This window comes from Copadichromis virginalis, linkage group LG19 (genome assembly GCF_057382275.1).
Source record: "Copadichromis virginalis isolate Kocher_CV1m ecotype Utaka linkage group LG19, C_Virginalis_male_GT1.1, whole genome shotgun sequence".
Classification (NCBI taxonomy): Eukaryota; Metazoa; Chordata; class Actinopteri; order Cichliformes; family Cichlidae; genus Copadichromis; species Copadichromis virginalis.
This window is the reverse complement of record NC_140636.1, coordinates 24,245,204-24,263,505: the sequence shown is the minus strand read 5'-3', so window position 1 is coordinate 24,263,505 and position 18,302 is coordinate 24,245,204. Positions and strand designations below refer to the sequence as shown.

At 43.5% G+C, this 18,302-nt stretch overlaps 1 protein-coding gene across 2 annotated transcripts in view; it reads left to right on the top strand.

Annotated features, from left to right (window-relative positions):
- grm1b (glutamate receptor, metabotropic 1b) overlaps positions 1-18,302 on the top strand; it is a 29,487-nt gene that overhangs the window by 4,499 nt on the left and 6,686 nt on the right. Inside the window, exons 3-6 of one of the 2 annotated variants that reach the window (XM_085442046.1) lie at positions 401-650; positions 7,209-7,444; positions 7,736-7,750; positions 17,924-18,170. In XM_085442046.1, coding sequence (XP_085298172.1) covers positions 401-650; positions 7,209-7,444; positions 7,736-7,750; positions 17,924-18,170 — 748 coding nt within the window. The remainder of the gene's footprint in view (positions 1-400; positions 651-7,208; positions 7,445-7,735; positions 7,751-17,923; positions 18,171-18,302) is intronic. The other variant, XM_085442047.1, reaches the window with a different exon arrangement.

Here is an 18,302-nt window from a genome sequence, read left to right as displayed (position 1 = left end):
GTAATGAATTAAATATGAGCAGTAGGTGTTAAATGTTACAGAGGAAGCTAGATTACAGCCTGTTTATTGGATTTATGAGTGATGCTGCAGCTGAATGACTGCGAACATCTGGACGGACAACCTAAAAATGACAAGACTTATGTGAGTGCTCATCCTCTGATGCTACTCTTGAGGTCACGGTTGGCCCATTTGCTCTAGTTGCACTGCTCTTGATTCCACAGCAAGAGGTCTGGGGACACAGTGAACTTAAAAGAAGAGTTTTTCGATAATTTTCCCTCTGGATTATTTCCTTTAAAGAACATCTTATAGAATAAAACATGACAGAATGAACTTATGAATGAGAACCCTTTACATTTTCTTGTGAATGAGCCAAACTGACAGCTCCTTTTATCTTTCTCAGGTAACTATGGGGAGAGTGGGATGGAAGTATTCAAAGAGCTTGCCTCGCAGGAAGGCCTTTGCATCGCCCATTCTGACAAGATTTACAGCAATGCTGGGGAGAAGCACTTCGACAGGCTGCTGAGAAAGCTGCGGGAGCGTCTGCCTAAAGCCAGAGTTGTTGTCTGCTTCTGTGAAGGCATGACAGTCCGAGGGCTTCTCATGGCTATGAGACGGCTCGGAGTAGCCGGAGAGTTCCTCCTAATTGGCAGGTTTGTTGGAGAATGTTTTCCCACAGGGCTTTTAGGTTTGTCAGTCGCGGTGCTCTTTGGAATAAAAGAACAACAATGACGAGAAGAAAATCTTTCTTGCTGATGCTTTTCAAAAGTAGCTGTATTTTTATATATCCACAAAAATCAGTCAGTATATCAGTTTAAATAAATAAGAAGCATATTTGTATGTCAGATAGAGTAATGGCCTTTGTGTTAATAATGCTGATTTCAATCCCAAAAATGTTAGGATGCTGGATGATTAGGAAATCTCTTTAACTCATATTTAATCCAGAATTGAGTGTAGAAAATATTAACTGTTTAAAATGACAAAAATGTGGCATTTAAAGAAAAAAATTATGTCACTTTGAATTTGATGGCTGCAACATATCTCAGACAAGATGCACTCAGAGAAAGCAAACCTCCCCCAAGGCAGCTCATGCTCTGGGCAATATTTACATTTAAGGGACTACTACTATATTTTGTATATATTTATTTTGTTTTCCTTGTTTGTTTGTTTTTAAATATACTTTAAGACATTTGTGCTGCAGTTTACTTATTCAGAAACATTGTACATGTATTCAAATTGTTATTTAATTGGTTATAACCTGCTACTGTAATATACAAAATAGCGTGATGTATCGACTCCCTATACATCACTGTTGATATGTTGCCAATATAAACAATGGCAGTAAGAAACAGTTATAAATAGCTCTATATAACTATTATAGTAATGCCTTGACCTTCAGATACATCTACTGACCGTAAAGGAGGTGGTCAAAGGTCAAATTTGACATATTATTTGAAATCTTTATATATGGGACACTTTTACGAATCATAGTTTCAAAGTTATAAGGCTTTTGTCAAATCATTAATTGCTCATGCACACACACAAATATATTGTGTTATTTAATTTAGTTTCGTAATCACATAATTTCCTCAAGGATTAATAAAGCATTCTGATTCTGATGCTCCCACATACCATCAGAGACACAGGCCCCAAACTGAGCACTGATTATAATCCAGATGGTCTCATTCCTCTTTAGTCCAGAAGAAGAACACAGCAATTTCTCCAGATCCTCTGAATCATTTGATGATATTATGTACTGTAAATGTGGAAATATTCAAAGTCTTCATAATTCTATGTTGAGGAACATTACTCTTAAACTGTTCTCCAATTTGTAGACCCAGTTTTGTTGCACACAGGTGGTTCTCTGCTAATCTTTGATATTAGGAAATGCCACCTCTCTGAGATGCTCTTTTTTAAATACCTTATTTTATTACTGATCTGATGCCAATTAACCCAATTAGTTGCCTTCAGCTGTTTTTTTAATTCCCTCTTACTTTTTCAGTGTTTTGTTGCCCCCATCCCAACATTTGACAATGCCTCAGTTTAAATGTTTAATGTTCCATGTTCGACGTGAGCAAAATATGGATTTATGAGCTCTGTAGATCATTGCATTCTGTTAATTACATTTTGCACAGCGTCCCAACATTTCTAGAAATGGGTTTTTAATTTATCCTCCCAACAGGCATATTGAAACTAGCTGTGTTTTATATCTCAAAACTTGACATTTTTCAATAACCTGAGGTGCTTGTGCAAAATTATTGACCAAATATTATCAAACCAAGGTATATCTGCACACATGGACCTTTACAAAAGATGCCAGTATGTTTTAGCCATCAGTTTGTGGACTTGCTTTTGAAGCCGACGTGACCCATGACCATATTTGGAGGACAGGTCTAGGGAGCTATCAGATACCATCAGTGCTGCCTAGTTACCTTGGTTATCAAGGAGTGCCCATAACTCACTATAAAATTTATATGAATGAAATATGGTACAACAAATGGCACCCATCTTTCACTCATAGTGGTTATGTCATAAATTATGCACAACTCCAAACCCTAATGCAATTTAAACGGGTGATTTCCATCTAAAAATAACACCTGTGCAGTGTGTACAAATGGGGAAATTTGTACTGCTGTAAATGCCATCTTGCTCCAGCTCTGCTTTTTTTTGGCACTTGGGATCAATTAGTAGCTCTTCTGCAGTATTCACACGCTGTCAGTCAAGATAAGGATTAGCAGTTTCCAAATATTTAACAACTATTCTTCCACAACACGTTTAAAGATTAAATTTAGTGTTAATGTTTTACCTTTTAGAGAAAAGATGTTAGGCATCTTACTAGAAGATCCTTTCAGGAGCCCTTCGTCTTCTACTAAATGCTAAACATAGAAAAATGACACTCTGCTGACTGAAATATGAATGCTGAATTCCATGTTGTGACACTCAGTTGTACTCAGAATGGATTATATACAAAAAGCTCATATGAAGCAAAATATTCTTCCTTTCCTAACGGTAGCAGAGTTCCCCTGAAAGCAAGAAGATGCTTTGAGTCTAGCTCGGTAATGAATAATGCATTCACGCTCCCTGTCAGATCACAGGAGGGATGGGCTAATATGGGACAGCACCTCCAGCATAAGCTGGGGAAAGTGGAGTAGTGAACATCAAAGCTTATATCAGCACATATACCAGGCATTCCCTTTTTGTGGAGCCTCAGTTCACCTTAAGTCCAGTTAGCAGTTGTTGTAGAACCAACGCTAAAAGCCAGCTACGGCTGATTTGCCAAGAGTGGTTTATTAATGTTTAGATTCAAAGGAGTCAGCCCGATTTACTTGCGACCCAAATGATGGAATAGGTGCATAAAGTTAAAAAAAATAGGACACATTAAAGCCTAAACTCGCTCTCACCCCTTCTACTTAAATTTGCACTGCTGTGAAAGTCTACACTGAAGATAAGGAGGGCGTGAGTTTGGTAGAGCAGTGTGCGTGTCTGTGCACACGTGTGCGTTTTCTGGGTCAAGGAGACTACTGAAAAAGGAAAATGTTTTTTAGAGCAATGCAGTAAGTGAACACACGCAGGCCTGTGCAGTGGGCAAATCGAAATGCCTGAGGTGCTGGTCATCAGCCATCCATCTTCTGCTGTGTGGAGGATGAAAGAGATGGCTGTTCTCACACTGCAGAACCCACACATCACAAACAACAAACAACTCGTTTGATCAACTCTCCAGTGAAGCCCCCATTGTGTTGGAATTCATAGAAAATATCAGTTTTATGACTTTGATTGCAATGTTTGACTAGTGATCAAATAAATGATTTCATTAAAAAAAACTGTTTGGCTCTACATTCATAGTTTTTCTAATAACACCACTGTGCCCCAAATTAAATGATTCACAGACGTGTGAGCTCAGACTTGTGTTAGAAGTCTGTACAGTATGTGCGTGTGTTGACGTCAGAGCTGTAGGTTTTTGGCACCCAGAGTGTTGGACTGGGGGTAGTGTGATGCTGAGAAGCAGATGGCCAGGTACTGTTGATACTGTCACGCTGGACAACCATTGTCAATTTATTTTTGAAGCACCAGCCAAGCCAAAGATGCTGCTGGCTTTCGCTTCTTAAACAAAATGTGGGTTGTAGAAGTCTGGAAAGTGCTATTTTTGTCCTGTGGATGGGTTTGTGTAATATATACAATATTTTTAAATATTCTGTTTTGAAGGGTATTTAATTGTTTTGGACCAGATTTAAATGTTTGTTTAAATGTTAAAGCCCTCTTCTTATTGTTTCATCTTTTAAGGCCGTGTGTACAGGCACACAACACACGCAATGGTTGTGCTCACTATTTTCACTTTTATTAACAGTTGCACAACAAGAAAACAGTCTCAGTCCAGATCTCAGTCTCTCCCGCTCATCTCTTCCTTCACTATAAAAGAAACAGAGCCTGTCATCAGTCAAACGCCATTACCTGTCACCTCACCTGCCTCCCAGCACTTCCCCCTTGAACTCACTGCTCCACTCCTCCCCTGCAGCTGAGCCAGGGACCACACCTCCACATGGTGTTACTCTCCAAAGCTGATGAGCTGACGACCTGCTGAAGTTCAAATTAAACATCAGAATGGGGGAAACGGGATTTAGTGATTGGTTTGTGGTGTCAGATGAAGTCTTCAGAAGAGCATCTCTGAATGCAGAATATGTATCTCCTTGAAGGAGATGGATTACAGCAGCAGAAAACCACGCAAGCTGGGCTAAGAGCAGGAAACAGAGGCTACAATTCTCATCAACAACAGAAAAGTGTTGCAGATATTTATCTTTTTATTTTGTTTTTATAACTTGCAAGAATATTGGAAATTTGCAACTTTGAGTTAGTACCAAACATATGTAAAGGCAGGTAATACTACTACTACTACTACTACTACTACTACTACTACTAATAATAATAATAATAATAATAATGATAAGACACCAAAATACATTTCTTAATAAGGTGTTGGACAAAACTGGAACAGCTTTGGCACACTTTAGCAGTGAATCTCAAAATCTGTAAGCCTGCTGGAGTTCTGTCTTTCCTCATTTACTGTTTTCATGATAGTCCAAAATCTCCCACAGGTGCTCAGCTGGATTTAAATGTGTTGATAGCACATTATTATTATCAAACTATCCAGTGACCCAAGCTTTGAGCCAATAGCTAAATGAATGAGAACAATAAATATGTCACTTGTTCCATATTTCCAGTTATATTTGTTGCATTGTGAGAAAGAGCTCCTGTATCTGTCCTTGTGCAGCAGAGCTGAATCAGTCTGTTAGAGAAGGTGCTTCTCTGCCTGTCCAGTAATGAATCCAGAGGCTGGAAATGATTCTCCATGATGAGCAACTGTTTGTTAGTGACTTTCTCCCCAGCACAGCTTCAAAAGTGTCCAGTTTGCAGCCAATCCCAGACCCAGCTCCGATGCTGCTCCCCCAGCAGACCACAGCAAAGCAAACTGCCTTCGTCACAGATCTCCAGCATTTCGCTGCACATGTCTCAGCTTCCTCAGGAAATAGAGCCTGTTCATCACCTCTTTGTTCACAGCCTGTATTCGTCTTCCAATTCAGCCCGCTGTAGATGTGGACACCCGGTTACTTGTTCTTCTCCACCACATCAAAATCCTGTCACAAGTTAGACACGGGTCATCGTTTTTTGATCACCACCTCTCTGATCTTATTCACATTTAGAAGCAGATGATTCCTCCAAGACTACTTCACAAATCATCGTCTCAGTAGAAGAAGAATTGGGTTAAATGCACTTGAGAAATCAGAGAAGGTGATCTTGACCTTGCAGCTGTTTCTCTGTGTATGGGAGGAAGCTGTCTGCAGCATGTAGATGAATATATCGCCCACTCCCCGGCTTGGTCTGTATTCAACCGCAGAGCGTCAAGAGATGTATTCACCTGTGGTCTTTTAGGTGGACCATCTTCAGTGCCATCATCACATGAGGTTGCTTTCATCATCAGGATAAACATGTTTCATCATAGGATACAGGTAATCTCTTAAAATAGCTGGATTGATTTACAAGCAAGTGGACCCAAACCATGACAGCAAAATGCTCTGTGCAGCTAATGTGCCACCAGATTCCCTTTCTTTGTGGCTAAAAGGACTGAAGGGTTGAAGTTTTTCTTCAGGTTGTCACTGATCTGTAATGTTTTGTTTTCCATTCAGTGTGTCGCTGCATTTTAAGAAGCTGTTTTTCTGTCAAATCATCACTGGAATATTCAGTTTAAAGTCTCTCATATTCCCTTTTCTCAGCTTTCATTTCACCCGCTGAGACGTACAATGCCACATGAATATATCAAGGATTTGATCCTACACTGCATAATGCTGCTATAAAACACATTTGAAACTGAAATGAATGAGAAATGGGGTTTTCATTTTTATTCTAATTTAAATCTGGAGCATCCAAAAGTCTCTTTTGTCTGCATGACCTTTTGTAACAGGATCAGATGCTGAACTGACTTTCAAAGTGTTGAGTATAAAGCTATAAATACGAGTTATGACCAGCTTTGACACTTAGGGTTCTAGAGTCTGCGTGTTGGGTGGGAGTTTGTTTCTCTCCGGGGCAGATTGCAGAGCCGCAGTACTAATCTGCGAATTCTCACCAGACTTGTGATTGTGTCTGTGGACTGAGGCTTTTTTTTTTCTTCTTCTTCTTTCAGCAAGTACAGCGAGCACTCCACGCCCCTCAGCGGGGAGGCTGAAAGGGAAACAAAGTCAGGAAAACAAAAGGGAGATGTTGTTTTTCTTCAGGATTTAGTGTGCGCTGACTTTTGGAGCTCGGCAGCATAAAACAGTTTGTTATTTTTGTCTTGCCAGATGCTGACTAATATTGTGTGACTTGTTATTAAATTATAAAAATGCAGTAGCTGGAGATAACCTTTAGGGTTAGGTTTGAATGCTTGAGAGGTTTTGGGTTGTGTATTGATATTTTGTTGATTGCAAAAGATATTCCTTTGATAACAGAGCTTTAGCAAATACATCAATTTAACTGTCTCTGATTAGATCCTTCTCTTTCTCTTCTCTTTCCCACAAAAGAGATATAATTTATTATTTATTTATAATATTATGGGTTTTGAAAGGTCAGTAGGAAAGATTTTGCAATGCTTTAAGCTCTGACATAATTTTTAGACATACAATGCAGCAAGTGGGTGTCTAGTTTAAGTAGAAATGATTACAATGTCCTCCTTCTCTCCGCAGTGATGGATGGGCAGACCGAGTCGAGGTGGTGGAGGGGTACGAACAGGAGGCTGTGGGAGGCATCACCGTGAAGCTGCACTCTGAAGAGGTCTCCTCATTCGACGACTACTTCCTGAGGCTCAAGCTCAGCACCAACACCCGCAACCCATGGTTTCCAGAGTTCTGGCAGTACCGGTTTCAGTGCCGCCTTCCCGGACACCCGCAAGAGAACTTGAATTATGCACGGAACTGCTCAGGTAGCTAAACAACTCGTCAAGCAATTATGATGTTTTCCTGCTGTTTTTTTGCTTTGTTTAGGTTTTTTTTATTCCTGGTTTCCGTTTTTACGCCAGCGTGCACATCTGCTTGTCTTTTTCAACTGTTCTGATGCGTTCAATGCCCAAAGGATGATGCCAAAAGGGCCCCACAAACTGGAACACGCTATTTAAATATGAATTAGACTGCCAGAGGGTAAAATTCTCTCTAAGTCAATCCAGTAACACATATTTTTTTTATATTGTTCATTTCTGTGACACTTGGCTTTACAGAGGATGATGATCTAGGTAAACTAAATCCTTTCACGTATAACAGAGCTAATGCATTATTTGTTAATTTCTCGAAACAATGCTCAACAAGCATGTTTCCAAGACATAACTGTTTTATACACCACTCATATGTTTTTCTTTTTAAAATAAAAGCCTCTATATATTTACGTTTTCAATCTTAAGCTTTATGTTTTATGGGGATGAAGATGTTTCTCAAGCTCCCCAAATTTAAAATCAGTTATTTTAAAATGAGCCTATTTGAACATGTTGATAAACGTAAATATAAAATGTTGCATGCAGCAAAAATCAAAAAAACGTTTTTTGACTTTAGGCTATAAAGATACTTTTGGGAATTTATTTTTGCCATTGCATCTTTTTTTTCCTTTGCACATTATTTTCAAGGATTTCTTTGATATATGACGCATATTTCTGCTTTTATTCATTTTTATGAGGCATCATTATTTAATAGCAGTTATTCACATAGGCATAGGTGGAGATATAGTGATTTGTCCTGTCCTGCAAACATTTGTTTTTTTGTTGTTGTTTGTTTTATTTTATTTTTATTTATATGTGTATCTATTTATTTATTTTGGTGTAGAACTCCAAGATGGTGAGTGAATACTTTTTAATGGAACCATAATGCTCCTCACTTTGGAAATATACATAGAGGTTGACTGATATTAAGGTTTTATCACACGCTGGGAAAATGTAAATGCATTGCTGATAATCTTTTTTCTTTCTATTACATTTCCAATTAATCTCAGTTGACCTCTAATATATGAAGCTATTGGGATGTTTTTCTTCCTGTGCACTGAAAGCTCAACAATTGGGTCTTGTTTGCTCACACTTTGTGCTTTCACACCTTTTCTAGCCTTAAGACAGTCGCATAAAACAGCCCAATAACATTTGAGTGAGATGGGAACTCGCTTAATTGCATGTAGCCACAGAAATAGCAGTTAACATGCAGGTAATGCATACGCTGGGATCCATTTTCTTCTTATCTCTGCACAGTTTAATCCATGAAATATACAGAGAAGGTTCACTTGTCATGCAGCCGACTAATCCCGACGTGCAGCAGTAGGTCCTCTGCTTGCATGCTCGCATCATGTCATCATTGCATCATGACTGAAGCTCACACAGCTCAGAGGAGTGCGGCGAGCGTCAAAGCGAAGGAGCTGTTAAACTAGGTCATCACCAGCAGATCCCATCGGACGCTCACCCAGCTGCTACCCAACTAAATTTACTGTTGATGTGTTTGTTTGCAGAGGCAGTGAGTTTCCCAGCAGTCCTTTTTAGCGATCATTACGTGATTTAACACAAGTGGCAACAAACACGTCAGCAATGGATGACACTCGCGAAAGCCACCACGCTGTTATAAATGTTGCGGGATAGGACAGAATAAATTCTGTCTCACGGACTGCATAGACTGACAGTATGGCTGAGAAAACACGCAACAAATGAATGTATAAAATGCTAAAATCAGGGCAAACACCAATCATCTGCATTCCTGCTCCTTAAGAATAATAAGTTGTTTCCAAAAACTCTGACATACCTGATTTTTAGGTTAAATGTTCTGCAAGCCAGTAAGAGATGCTCACAGCCTGATGAGCCTGACTTATAACCTATAACTAGTAGAAGTACTGACATTAGCTGACTTGACCTAACCTATTCCTTCTGAATCTGTAAAAGACCCATAGGGATTGAACAATGACATACTTTCAACCAACAGTGTAACAGTAATGCTACTACTGCTACTATTAATTAGAGATGGCACGATACCACTTTTTTATGTCCGATACCGATACCGATATCATAAATTTGGATATCTGCCGATACCGATATGAATCCGATATGGTGTTTTTTAATCAACAAAACTGTTTTTTAAATATCTTGCTGCATTTTGTATAAGTTCATACTCAAGTTTAAAACAACAACTACACTAAAGCTATTCTGTTATACCTGTATGCAAAAAAAAATATTTCATAGTTCAGCAATACTGATCAATCTAATAAACTTAAACCTACACCATCCTCCCTATTCTGGTATTTTAAAGAGTACTTAGCATAAATATTAAGCAACCTAACTAATAGGGTTCCAACTCCCAGCAACAACAAAAATAAATAAATAAAACATAGGGAACCACCCCTCACGCTCCACCTCATGATGCTTAATCGACGTAATCAACCTTAATTTGATGCAGTGTGAAAAAAAATGCACAGAAATCAATTATTTTTCAAGAAATATTAAATAGATTCAACATCTTTCTTCAACAAAATTGCAGACTGCACAGATGGTACCTTCCCAAAGGAAAAAGTACTATAGCTTACTAGGGTATATATATATTAGACTTAATAGTTACTATATACAGTAATTGACTTCTATTCATTTTACATCAAATTGAAACTTTGGGTGTCAGATAATTATTTATTAAAAGCTAGACATTTTAAATGAGAATAAGAAAGAAAAGTATGTCTTTGTGCCCCCTTTTCCCTGTTAATGCCCTATCGGCCCCCCTGGCTAAACTTTGCTAGATCCGCCCCTGCACAGTTACCAGCGTCAGCTACGTAGAAAAAGATCCTCGAGTAGAAAGTAATATTAAATACATTCTAACAATAGCTGATCAAGCTTAAACGTGCTGCTGTTGTTCAGCCCCTGGTTTCCTCTTTCTGGTGCAAAGTGGGCCAAAAGCAAACAAGAGACACGGACTCGCGACAGAAAAGCCGATCAGCTGATCGTTAAGCAGTTTCATGATTGAAGTAGCAGCAAGAAGAGGCAGTCGCTTGTTAAGCTTAATGCAGGAATGCTTTACAAACATTCAGAGATGGACTTACACACTTGCTGTACTTCTCTCGGGGATAACTTTGTCAGAGATGAAATGCCGGGTTGCTAGCGAAGCTCCAAATGCTATCCAGACCACTGACAGGTCCCGCATGCCACAGCCGCTCTATCACGTGATGCATACTGCTCCGACGTGCTAACGTTCTGAGGTGAGTTACGGCGTGTTGCAAGTTTTGTGAGGTGCTTTCGTGATATTTAATGGATCGGATTACATTTTTTATTTTTCTCCGATATCCGATCCAGTAATTTAGGTCAGTATCGGACCGATACCGATACGTAATATCGGATCGGTCCATCTCTACTATTAATAAGTGGACAACATGAATTGCATTGTCAATTAACATTTTTTTTAACTGTACACATAATACATATATTATAGAGTGTGTTTCCATCCGAGGAGACATGCTGTAATTTTCCACCTTAAAGTGTCATAAAAAGGTATCTGGTGGCAGATATTCAGCATGGTGTGATTATAGTGGGATCTTTTTCAATTTACAATTTTAGTATATGTTTGCATTAGTATAAATTTTAACTCAAGGAAATGGGCGAAAAACGTTCAAGTTTAGCCCAAAAGTGTCAAGTTCCTACATAGCTGCAGATTAGAGAGACTTGCTTTTAGAAGGGCATAGGTATCTGTTAATACATTATTCCTAATAGATAAAATAAATAAAGACATCTTTTTCTCTACTGTACATTTCTATTGTCTAATTATCACAATCTCAGCTTCAATTATGACATATAGATGCGAAGATTAAAGCTTTTCAAGCTTGAAATCCTAATGAAAGATTAATGGCACTTAAAAACAAAGAATTCTGCAGTGCTTAAAATAAGGTTCAATTTTAATATATCCAAAAGCAAACCTTGATTTCTTTTTAGACTTGATTTCAGACTTCTAAATTACTCATTGGTCATTCGTGCACTTTTGGAAAAATGTTATATTATAGGAGTGGCAACTTTTCTTAGGTTCTGGATGTAGTTTTAAAGTTTTGCGTGCAGCAGGTTTTGGTGGTAGTGCTTCAGCGTCTCTTGCTGTCCTTAGTGTCACCCTGCATTCCTCCGTTGCTCATTACTGCCCTCGCTGCTGAGCTAGCCCTGGCCTGAAGAGTTAGGAGATAAGACCTGCTAACACCACAACTTCCTGTGGGTGTATATATATATATATGGCTTTGTCCTGGAAAAGATGGCGACCGAGGAATGCTTTGGGCAGCTGGACAGTATGACATTGATGGTCGGTGTAAATGCTTGAAGTTGTGGTGGACCACCAGGTGGCTCCACTCACACCCAAGTTGAACGGAAGTGTTGGGGTGGAGATTTTGGCGCTCAATATATGTGAAGTTCTGAGAGTCAGTTAATAAAGTTGGAGTGAGACACAGAGACCTCTCCTGTCGTTATTACATACCTCCACATTGGTGACCCCTGTAGCGAACATGCTAAGGCTCGACGACGAAGCCAGCTCCGGCCTGGAAGCATCGGCTGCCGCTGGACTTTCACCTCCGCCGATGGCTGCGTTTGCTGTGGCGCTTAAATTGCCGGATTTTTGGCTTCACGATCCTCCTTCATGGTTCGTGCACGTAGAAGCTCAGTTTGCTCTTCGTGGAGTTTCAGCCGACGATACTAAATACCACCATGTGGTGGCCTCACTTGACCTGCTGTCAACCCGCCGCGTGATGACTCTCCTCCGGGACCCCCCAGCCCAAGGCAAGTACGCCGCCCTCAAGGCGCTGCTGCTGCGGCGTTACTCCCTCTCTGATGCTGAGCGGGCCGAGAAACTCCTTTCCCTCGCGGGCCTGGGCGACGGTACCGCTCTCGAGCTCATGGAGAGCATGCTGTCCTTGCTGGGCGCGGATGACGGAGGATTTCTCTTCACCCACCTCTTTCTCCGACAGCTGCCGGCTCCAGTGCGTGCTGGCCTTGCCAACCCCCCCGCTATTGGCCACGAAGGATTACCGCTCCCTTGCGGAAGAGGCGGATCGCATCCTCCTGGCTACCAGGACTTTCGGCGTTCAGGCGATTGTTCAGGACTCACCAGCGTTTTCCCCCGCCCCCTCACCGATGCTCCAGGGGCCCTCCGACTCGTCCGCAGTGGCCGGAATCGCTGCACGGCGGCACCGCGGAAAGGGGCTTTGTTTTTATCACCAGCGTTTTGGAGCGAAGGCACGGCGCTGTCTCCCGCCTTGCAGTTCCCAGACCCAGGGAAACGGGCATGTCAGCGCTCTGTAGCAGCCGCGACCGCTGGCAACAAGGAAAGGCTGCTTTTCTTAGAGGACTCACGCTCGGGGAGGCGTTTCCTGGTAGACTCCGGCTCACAGAAGAGCCTTCTTCCCCCGGCTGGCTCGGACAGGCTAGCTGAGGGCTGCGGGCCATTGCTAACAGCGGCTAATGGCTCTCCCATCAAAACCTTCGGTGAAAGGTTGGTGACTGTTTGCTTTCACGACCGTGACTTTCAGTGGAACTTTGTTGTTGCTGCTAGCTCTGTGCCTATAATAGGCGCTGATTTTCTTTGTGCTCACGGACTGCTGGTTGATGTTGCTAACAGACGTTTAATTGATGCTGTGTCATTTTCCTCATTACCCTGTTTGACTCGGGGTGCTCAGCCCGTGGTGCATGCTAACTCAGTAGATTCGGGTGACGTTTTTCAGTGTTTGCTTTCTGAGTTTCCCTCACTCTCTGTCCCCACTTTCTCGAGCACTGTGACGAAGCATGGGGTGGAGCATTACATAACTACAGTAGGGCCCCCGGTGTTCGTGTGCGCGCGCCGCCTCGACCCTGCCAAACTGGCTGTTGCTCGGGAAGAGTTTGCCACCATGGAGCGTCTGGGCATCGTGCAGCGTTCGAACAGTGCCTGGCTTCTCCGTTACACATGGTGCCTAAATCTGATGGTCGGTGGTGACCTTGTGGGGATTTCCGCCGTCTTAATAATGTCACAGAGAACGATCGTTATCCCATTCCCCACATCCAAGATTTTTCCGCCCATCTTGCGGGGACCTCGGTTTTTTCGAAGATCGATTTGGTACGGGGATATCACCAGGTTCCCGTGCGCGCGGAGGATGTCCCCAAAACCGCCGTAATTACACCTTTCGGCCTTTTCGAGTTTCTGCGCATGCCGTTTGGCCTGAAAGGTGCCGCCCAAACCTTCCAGCGGTTGATGGACTCGGTCTTGCGCGGGCTGCCCTTTGTTTTTGTATATCTTGATGATATACTGGTGGCCAGCAGCTCGAAGGAGCAGCACATGTTCCATCTGCGGCAGGTTTTTCAGCGTTTGGCGGAGCATGGACTGATTATTAATCCGTCTAAATGCCAGTTTGGGTTGCCCGTTCTCGATTTTCTTGGGCACCGTATTTCCGCCGAGGGCGCGGTTCCGTTGCCTGACAAAGTCCGAGCTGTTTCGGAATTTCCGCGTCCCACGAATGTTAAGGCACTGCAGGAATTTTTGGGGATGGTGAATTTTTACAACCGTTTTCTCCCCAGAGCGGCACATCTGCTGAAGCCCCTTTATGGGGCGTTAAAAGGTAAGAAAGCTAATGACCCCGTTGACTGATTTCCGGAAAGCATCCAAGCGTTTTCTGATGCTAAGTCAGCGTTAGCTAATGCTGCCCTTCTGGCCCACCCTTCCCCCTCAGCGCCGATTGCGTTGACCACCGATGCGTCAGACATAGCGGTGGGTGCGGTGCTGGAACAGCGAATCTCGGGTGTCTGGCAACCGCTCGCCTTTTTCAGCCGTACGCTACGTAACAGCGAACGCAATTACAGCGTTTTTGACAGGGAGCTACTGGCGCTCCACCTGGCGACTCGTCATTTCCGGTTTTTTCTCGAGGGTCGTCACTTTACCGCATACGTGGACCACAAACCCTTGACGTTTGCCATGTCCAAGGTTTCTGATCCATGGAGTGCACGCCAGCAGCGCCAGTTGGCAGCCATTTCTGAGTTTACCACGGACATTCGGCACGTGGCTGGTAAATCCAATCATGTGGCTGACTGTTTGTCCCGTGCGCTGGTTTCTCCCGTCTTTCTCGGCATAGACTACTCCGCCATGGCTGCCGATCAGAGCGGTGACCCGGACATCCTCGCGCTTAAATCCACCCAGACGGGCCTCATACTAGAGGACAGACCCGTGCAGGACGGTGGTCCCCTCCTCGTCTGTGACGTTTCCACCGGCCGCCCTCGCCCAGTGGTTCCCGCTTCCTGGCGTCGTCAAGTTTTTGACTCGGTACATGCTCTCTCTCATCCAGGGGTCCGGGCCTCTGTTAAACTGGTCAGCTCTAAATTTGTTTGGCCAGGCCTTCGCAAATCTGTTAAGGAATGGGCGTCGGCGTGCATTCCCTGCCAGCGTGCGAAGGTTCATAAACACACCAAGGCGCCCCTGGAGCCGTTCTTCATACCCGGCAAACGTTTCGATCATGTGCATGTCGATCTGGTGGGTCCTCTGCCGCAGTCACAAGGTTTTACGCACCTTTTGACTGTTGTTGACCGGACCACCAGGTGGCCGGAGGCGGTTCCCCTGGCGTTCACTACCGCAGCAGTGGTGGCCAAGGCGTTTTTGTCAAGCTGGGTCTCGCGTTTCGGCCCACCCGCGGACATTACGTCAGACAGAGGCCCCCAGTTCATATCCGAGCTTTGGTCGGCCAAGGCTGATGGACTGGGGGCTAAAGTCCACCGCACAACCGCATACAACCCGCAAGCTAATGGGATGTGTGAACGGTTCCACCGGTCGCTTAAGGCTGCTTTTCGCGCCTCCTTAAAGGATGGTAATTGGGTTGACCGCCTCCCGTGGGTTTTGCTTGGGCTGCGCTCTGCGGTTAAGGAGGATCTCGGCACTTCCCCAGCTGAGCTAGTGTTTGGTCAGCCCCTCCGCGTGCCTGGAGAATTCTTGCCCGAAACTCCTCCTCCCTGCTTCGATCCATCAGTGCTATCTCTCAACCCACTTTTGCACTCGCTTCGGGTTCCTGGTCCGGTGCACCATTGCGTGCCTGACACCTTTGTTCCAAAGACTTTGGAGACTGCTGAGTTTGTTTTTGTCAGGCACGATGCCCACAGGACACCGCTGCGGCCGCTGTATGACGGCCCATTCAGGGTTATTGAACCGGGCCGGAAACATTTTGTTTTGGATTTTGGGGGTCGAAGGGAGACTGTGTGTGTTGACAGACTTAAACCTGCACATGTTCTTCCGGACAGTAATGTAGTGCCGGCCCAGGCCCCTCGCCGTGGCCGCCCTCCTTCGATGGGGTTGACAGACTCTGGTTTTCCCCCCAGGACTACCCCCGGACCACCGGCGTTTGAGCCTCCTCCTGCCTTTCCTGCTCGCCTTCACCAGCCTCGTTCACAGGATGGACCTTCCTCTGCCTGTTCTCTCCCTCCCAGGTTCAGTCGTTCGGGTCGTTTGCTTAGACCCAGGGTCCTGGACTGAATAGGGACCTAACTCTGTGTTCAGGGGGGGGTATGTGTGGCGGACCACCAGGTGGCTCCACTCACACCCAAGTTGAACGGAAGTGTTGGGGTGGAGATTTTGGCGCTCAATATATGTGAAGTTCTGAGAGTCAGTTAATAAAGTTGGAGTGAGACACAGAGACCTCTCCTGTCGTTATTACATACCTCCACAAAGTAATCTTTAGACCTTTGCTTGGCTGTACAGATCAAAATGTTCTGGTGAACTGTTTGTACCATTGATGCTATCTGTGATTAGCACAGACTCTAAACATGTTGCTTTCTTTTGCTGTTTTCTTGTGATGATTTAGGGCATTGTTTTCCTTAGTCCTCAGTTGCAGCACTAATTTTAATTGTCTCTGCATATAAGAAATTCAGTCTGACTATTGAGCCTCAAAGAATGACATGTGAGAGACTTCTGCCTCTGCTTTTTTTATTTGTTTCTTCCTTACTGGCATTTTTCTCAGGTAGAAATTATCCAGCAATGTGTCAGCCTATTGGTATCATCCGACCCTCGTGTCAGACTTACATGGATACAAAGTTTGGACTTTGTTTTCAACGGGCACATTACCTGCATTTCCTAACAGCTGCATTTCCATGAATGCTCAGGAGCAATCACAGGATATAATATAGATGTTCTTTGTCTGTAAATGGCCTGTATTTATATAGCGCTTTACTAGTCCCTAAGGACCCCAAAGCGCTTTACATATCCAGTCATCCACCCATTCACGCACACATTCACACACTGGTGATGGCAGCTACATTGTAGCCACAGCCACCCTGGGGCGCACTGACAGAGGCGAGGCTGCCGGACACTGGCGCCACCGGGCCCTCTGACCACCACCAGTAGGCAACGGGTGAAGTGTCTTGCCCAAGGACACAACAACCGAGACTGTCCAAGCCGGGGCTCGAACCGGCAACCTTCCGATTACAAGGCGAACTCCCAACTCTTGAGCCACGATCACCCTTATCCTCATTGTGTGGTTACGCTGGTTTTGTGTACACCTATGAAGGAAATGTAGTTCAGTAAGAGAAAATGCCATCACAAAAATAACCCCCAATGAACAAACACTTGGCAACAGTGGGAAGGAAAAGCTCCCTTTTAACAGAAAGAAATATTCAACAGAACCAGTCTCAGGGAGGACCATCTTGCTTTAAAATATACAAACACACGGGAATAACAAGTGACAGGACCGTAGGTTTCACAGATGCAACAAGACAATCGGTGTTTCTTTTACCTCACCTGCCAGTGCTCTAGCTCTATGACGGGTCTGTGCCTGGCTCCCAGTTTTACCAAAACACAGTGAATGCATGGTGTAGCTTGTTATACTTTAATACAATGCAACTGATAAACTGCTACTCTGCTTCTAGCTTGCATTACACTGAACTGATAGGGTGTGTCTGAACATCACACAGTGTTTGCTTCCAAATATTTTTTGTCTCATTCATTCATCCCGTTCGTTGGAGAAAAACCCCCAATAAGAACAGAAAAGATTCAAATACGTGTTGGTTTGTTTTTCTGCTTGAGGAGACTGATTCTCAGTGGTTTCTATCGTTTTAGGCCAACTCTAATTGAATCCTGACTCATGACTGCAGAAATGAACAGTCTTGCCATGGTAACAAGGATTATTTGAAGCCATCTTCCAAGGCTTCCAGTTCTTTTAAAGCAGTATCCCACAGAGGCAAAGATACATGTGGCTTGCTGGCTGAATTTAGAGAGCAGTTATAAGAATGAATCTGTGAGCACCCTATCACTCCTTTGTAATATGTTACATCATGCTAGACAAGATATTAGGTATACCTGAAATGTAGAAATGTAAACTTTAACCACATAAGATGCTTCTGCTTGCAGCAATAAAGCACCTCGTGTAAGTCTTTCCCTGTATGTTTGTCTTGAAGCTGAATCCTTACTGTTCTCTCATGTGTGGGCAGGTTATGAAAGTCTGGAGGACAACTACGTGCAAGACAGCAAGATGGGCTTCGTCATCAATGCCATCAATGCGATGGCCCACGGGCTGCACGATATGCACTCTCACCTTTGTCCCGGCCACGTGGGGCTCTGTGATGCCATGAAGCCTGTTGATGGAAGCTACTTACTGGAATTCCTTCTGAAGACATCCTTCACAGGCGTGTCCGGGGAGGACATATGGTTCGATGAGAACGGCGATTCTCCTGGAAGGTAAACCCACTTTTCTTATTGTTTTAGGTGAAAGGAATTTTTTTAGACATTTTTAGAAAAAGTAGTTTAATTAAGACAGCATTAACTGACCTTCGGTTTCACCCAGCGGAGGGCAGTGAACCACCAGTGCTT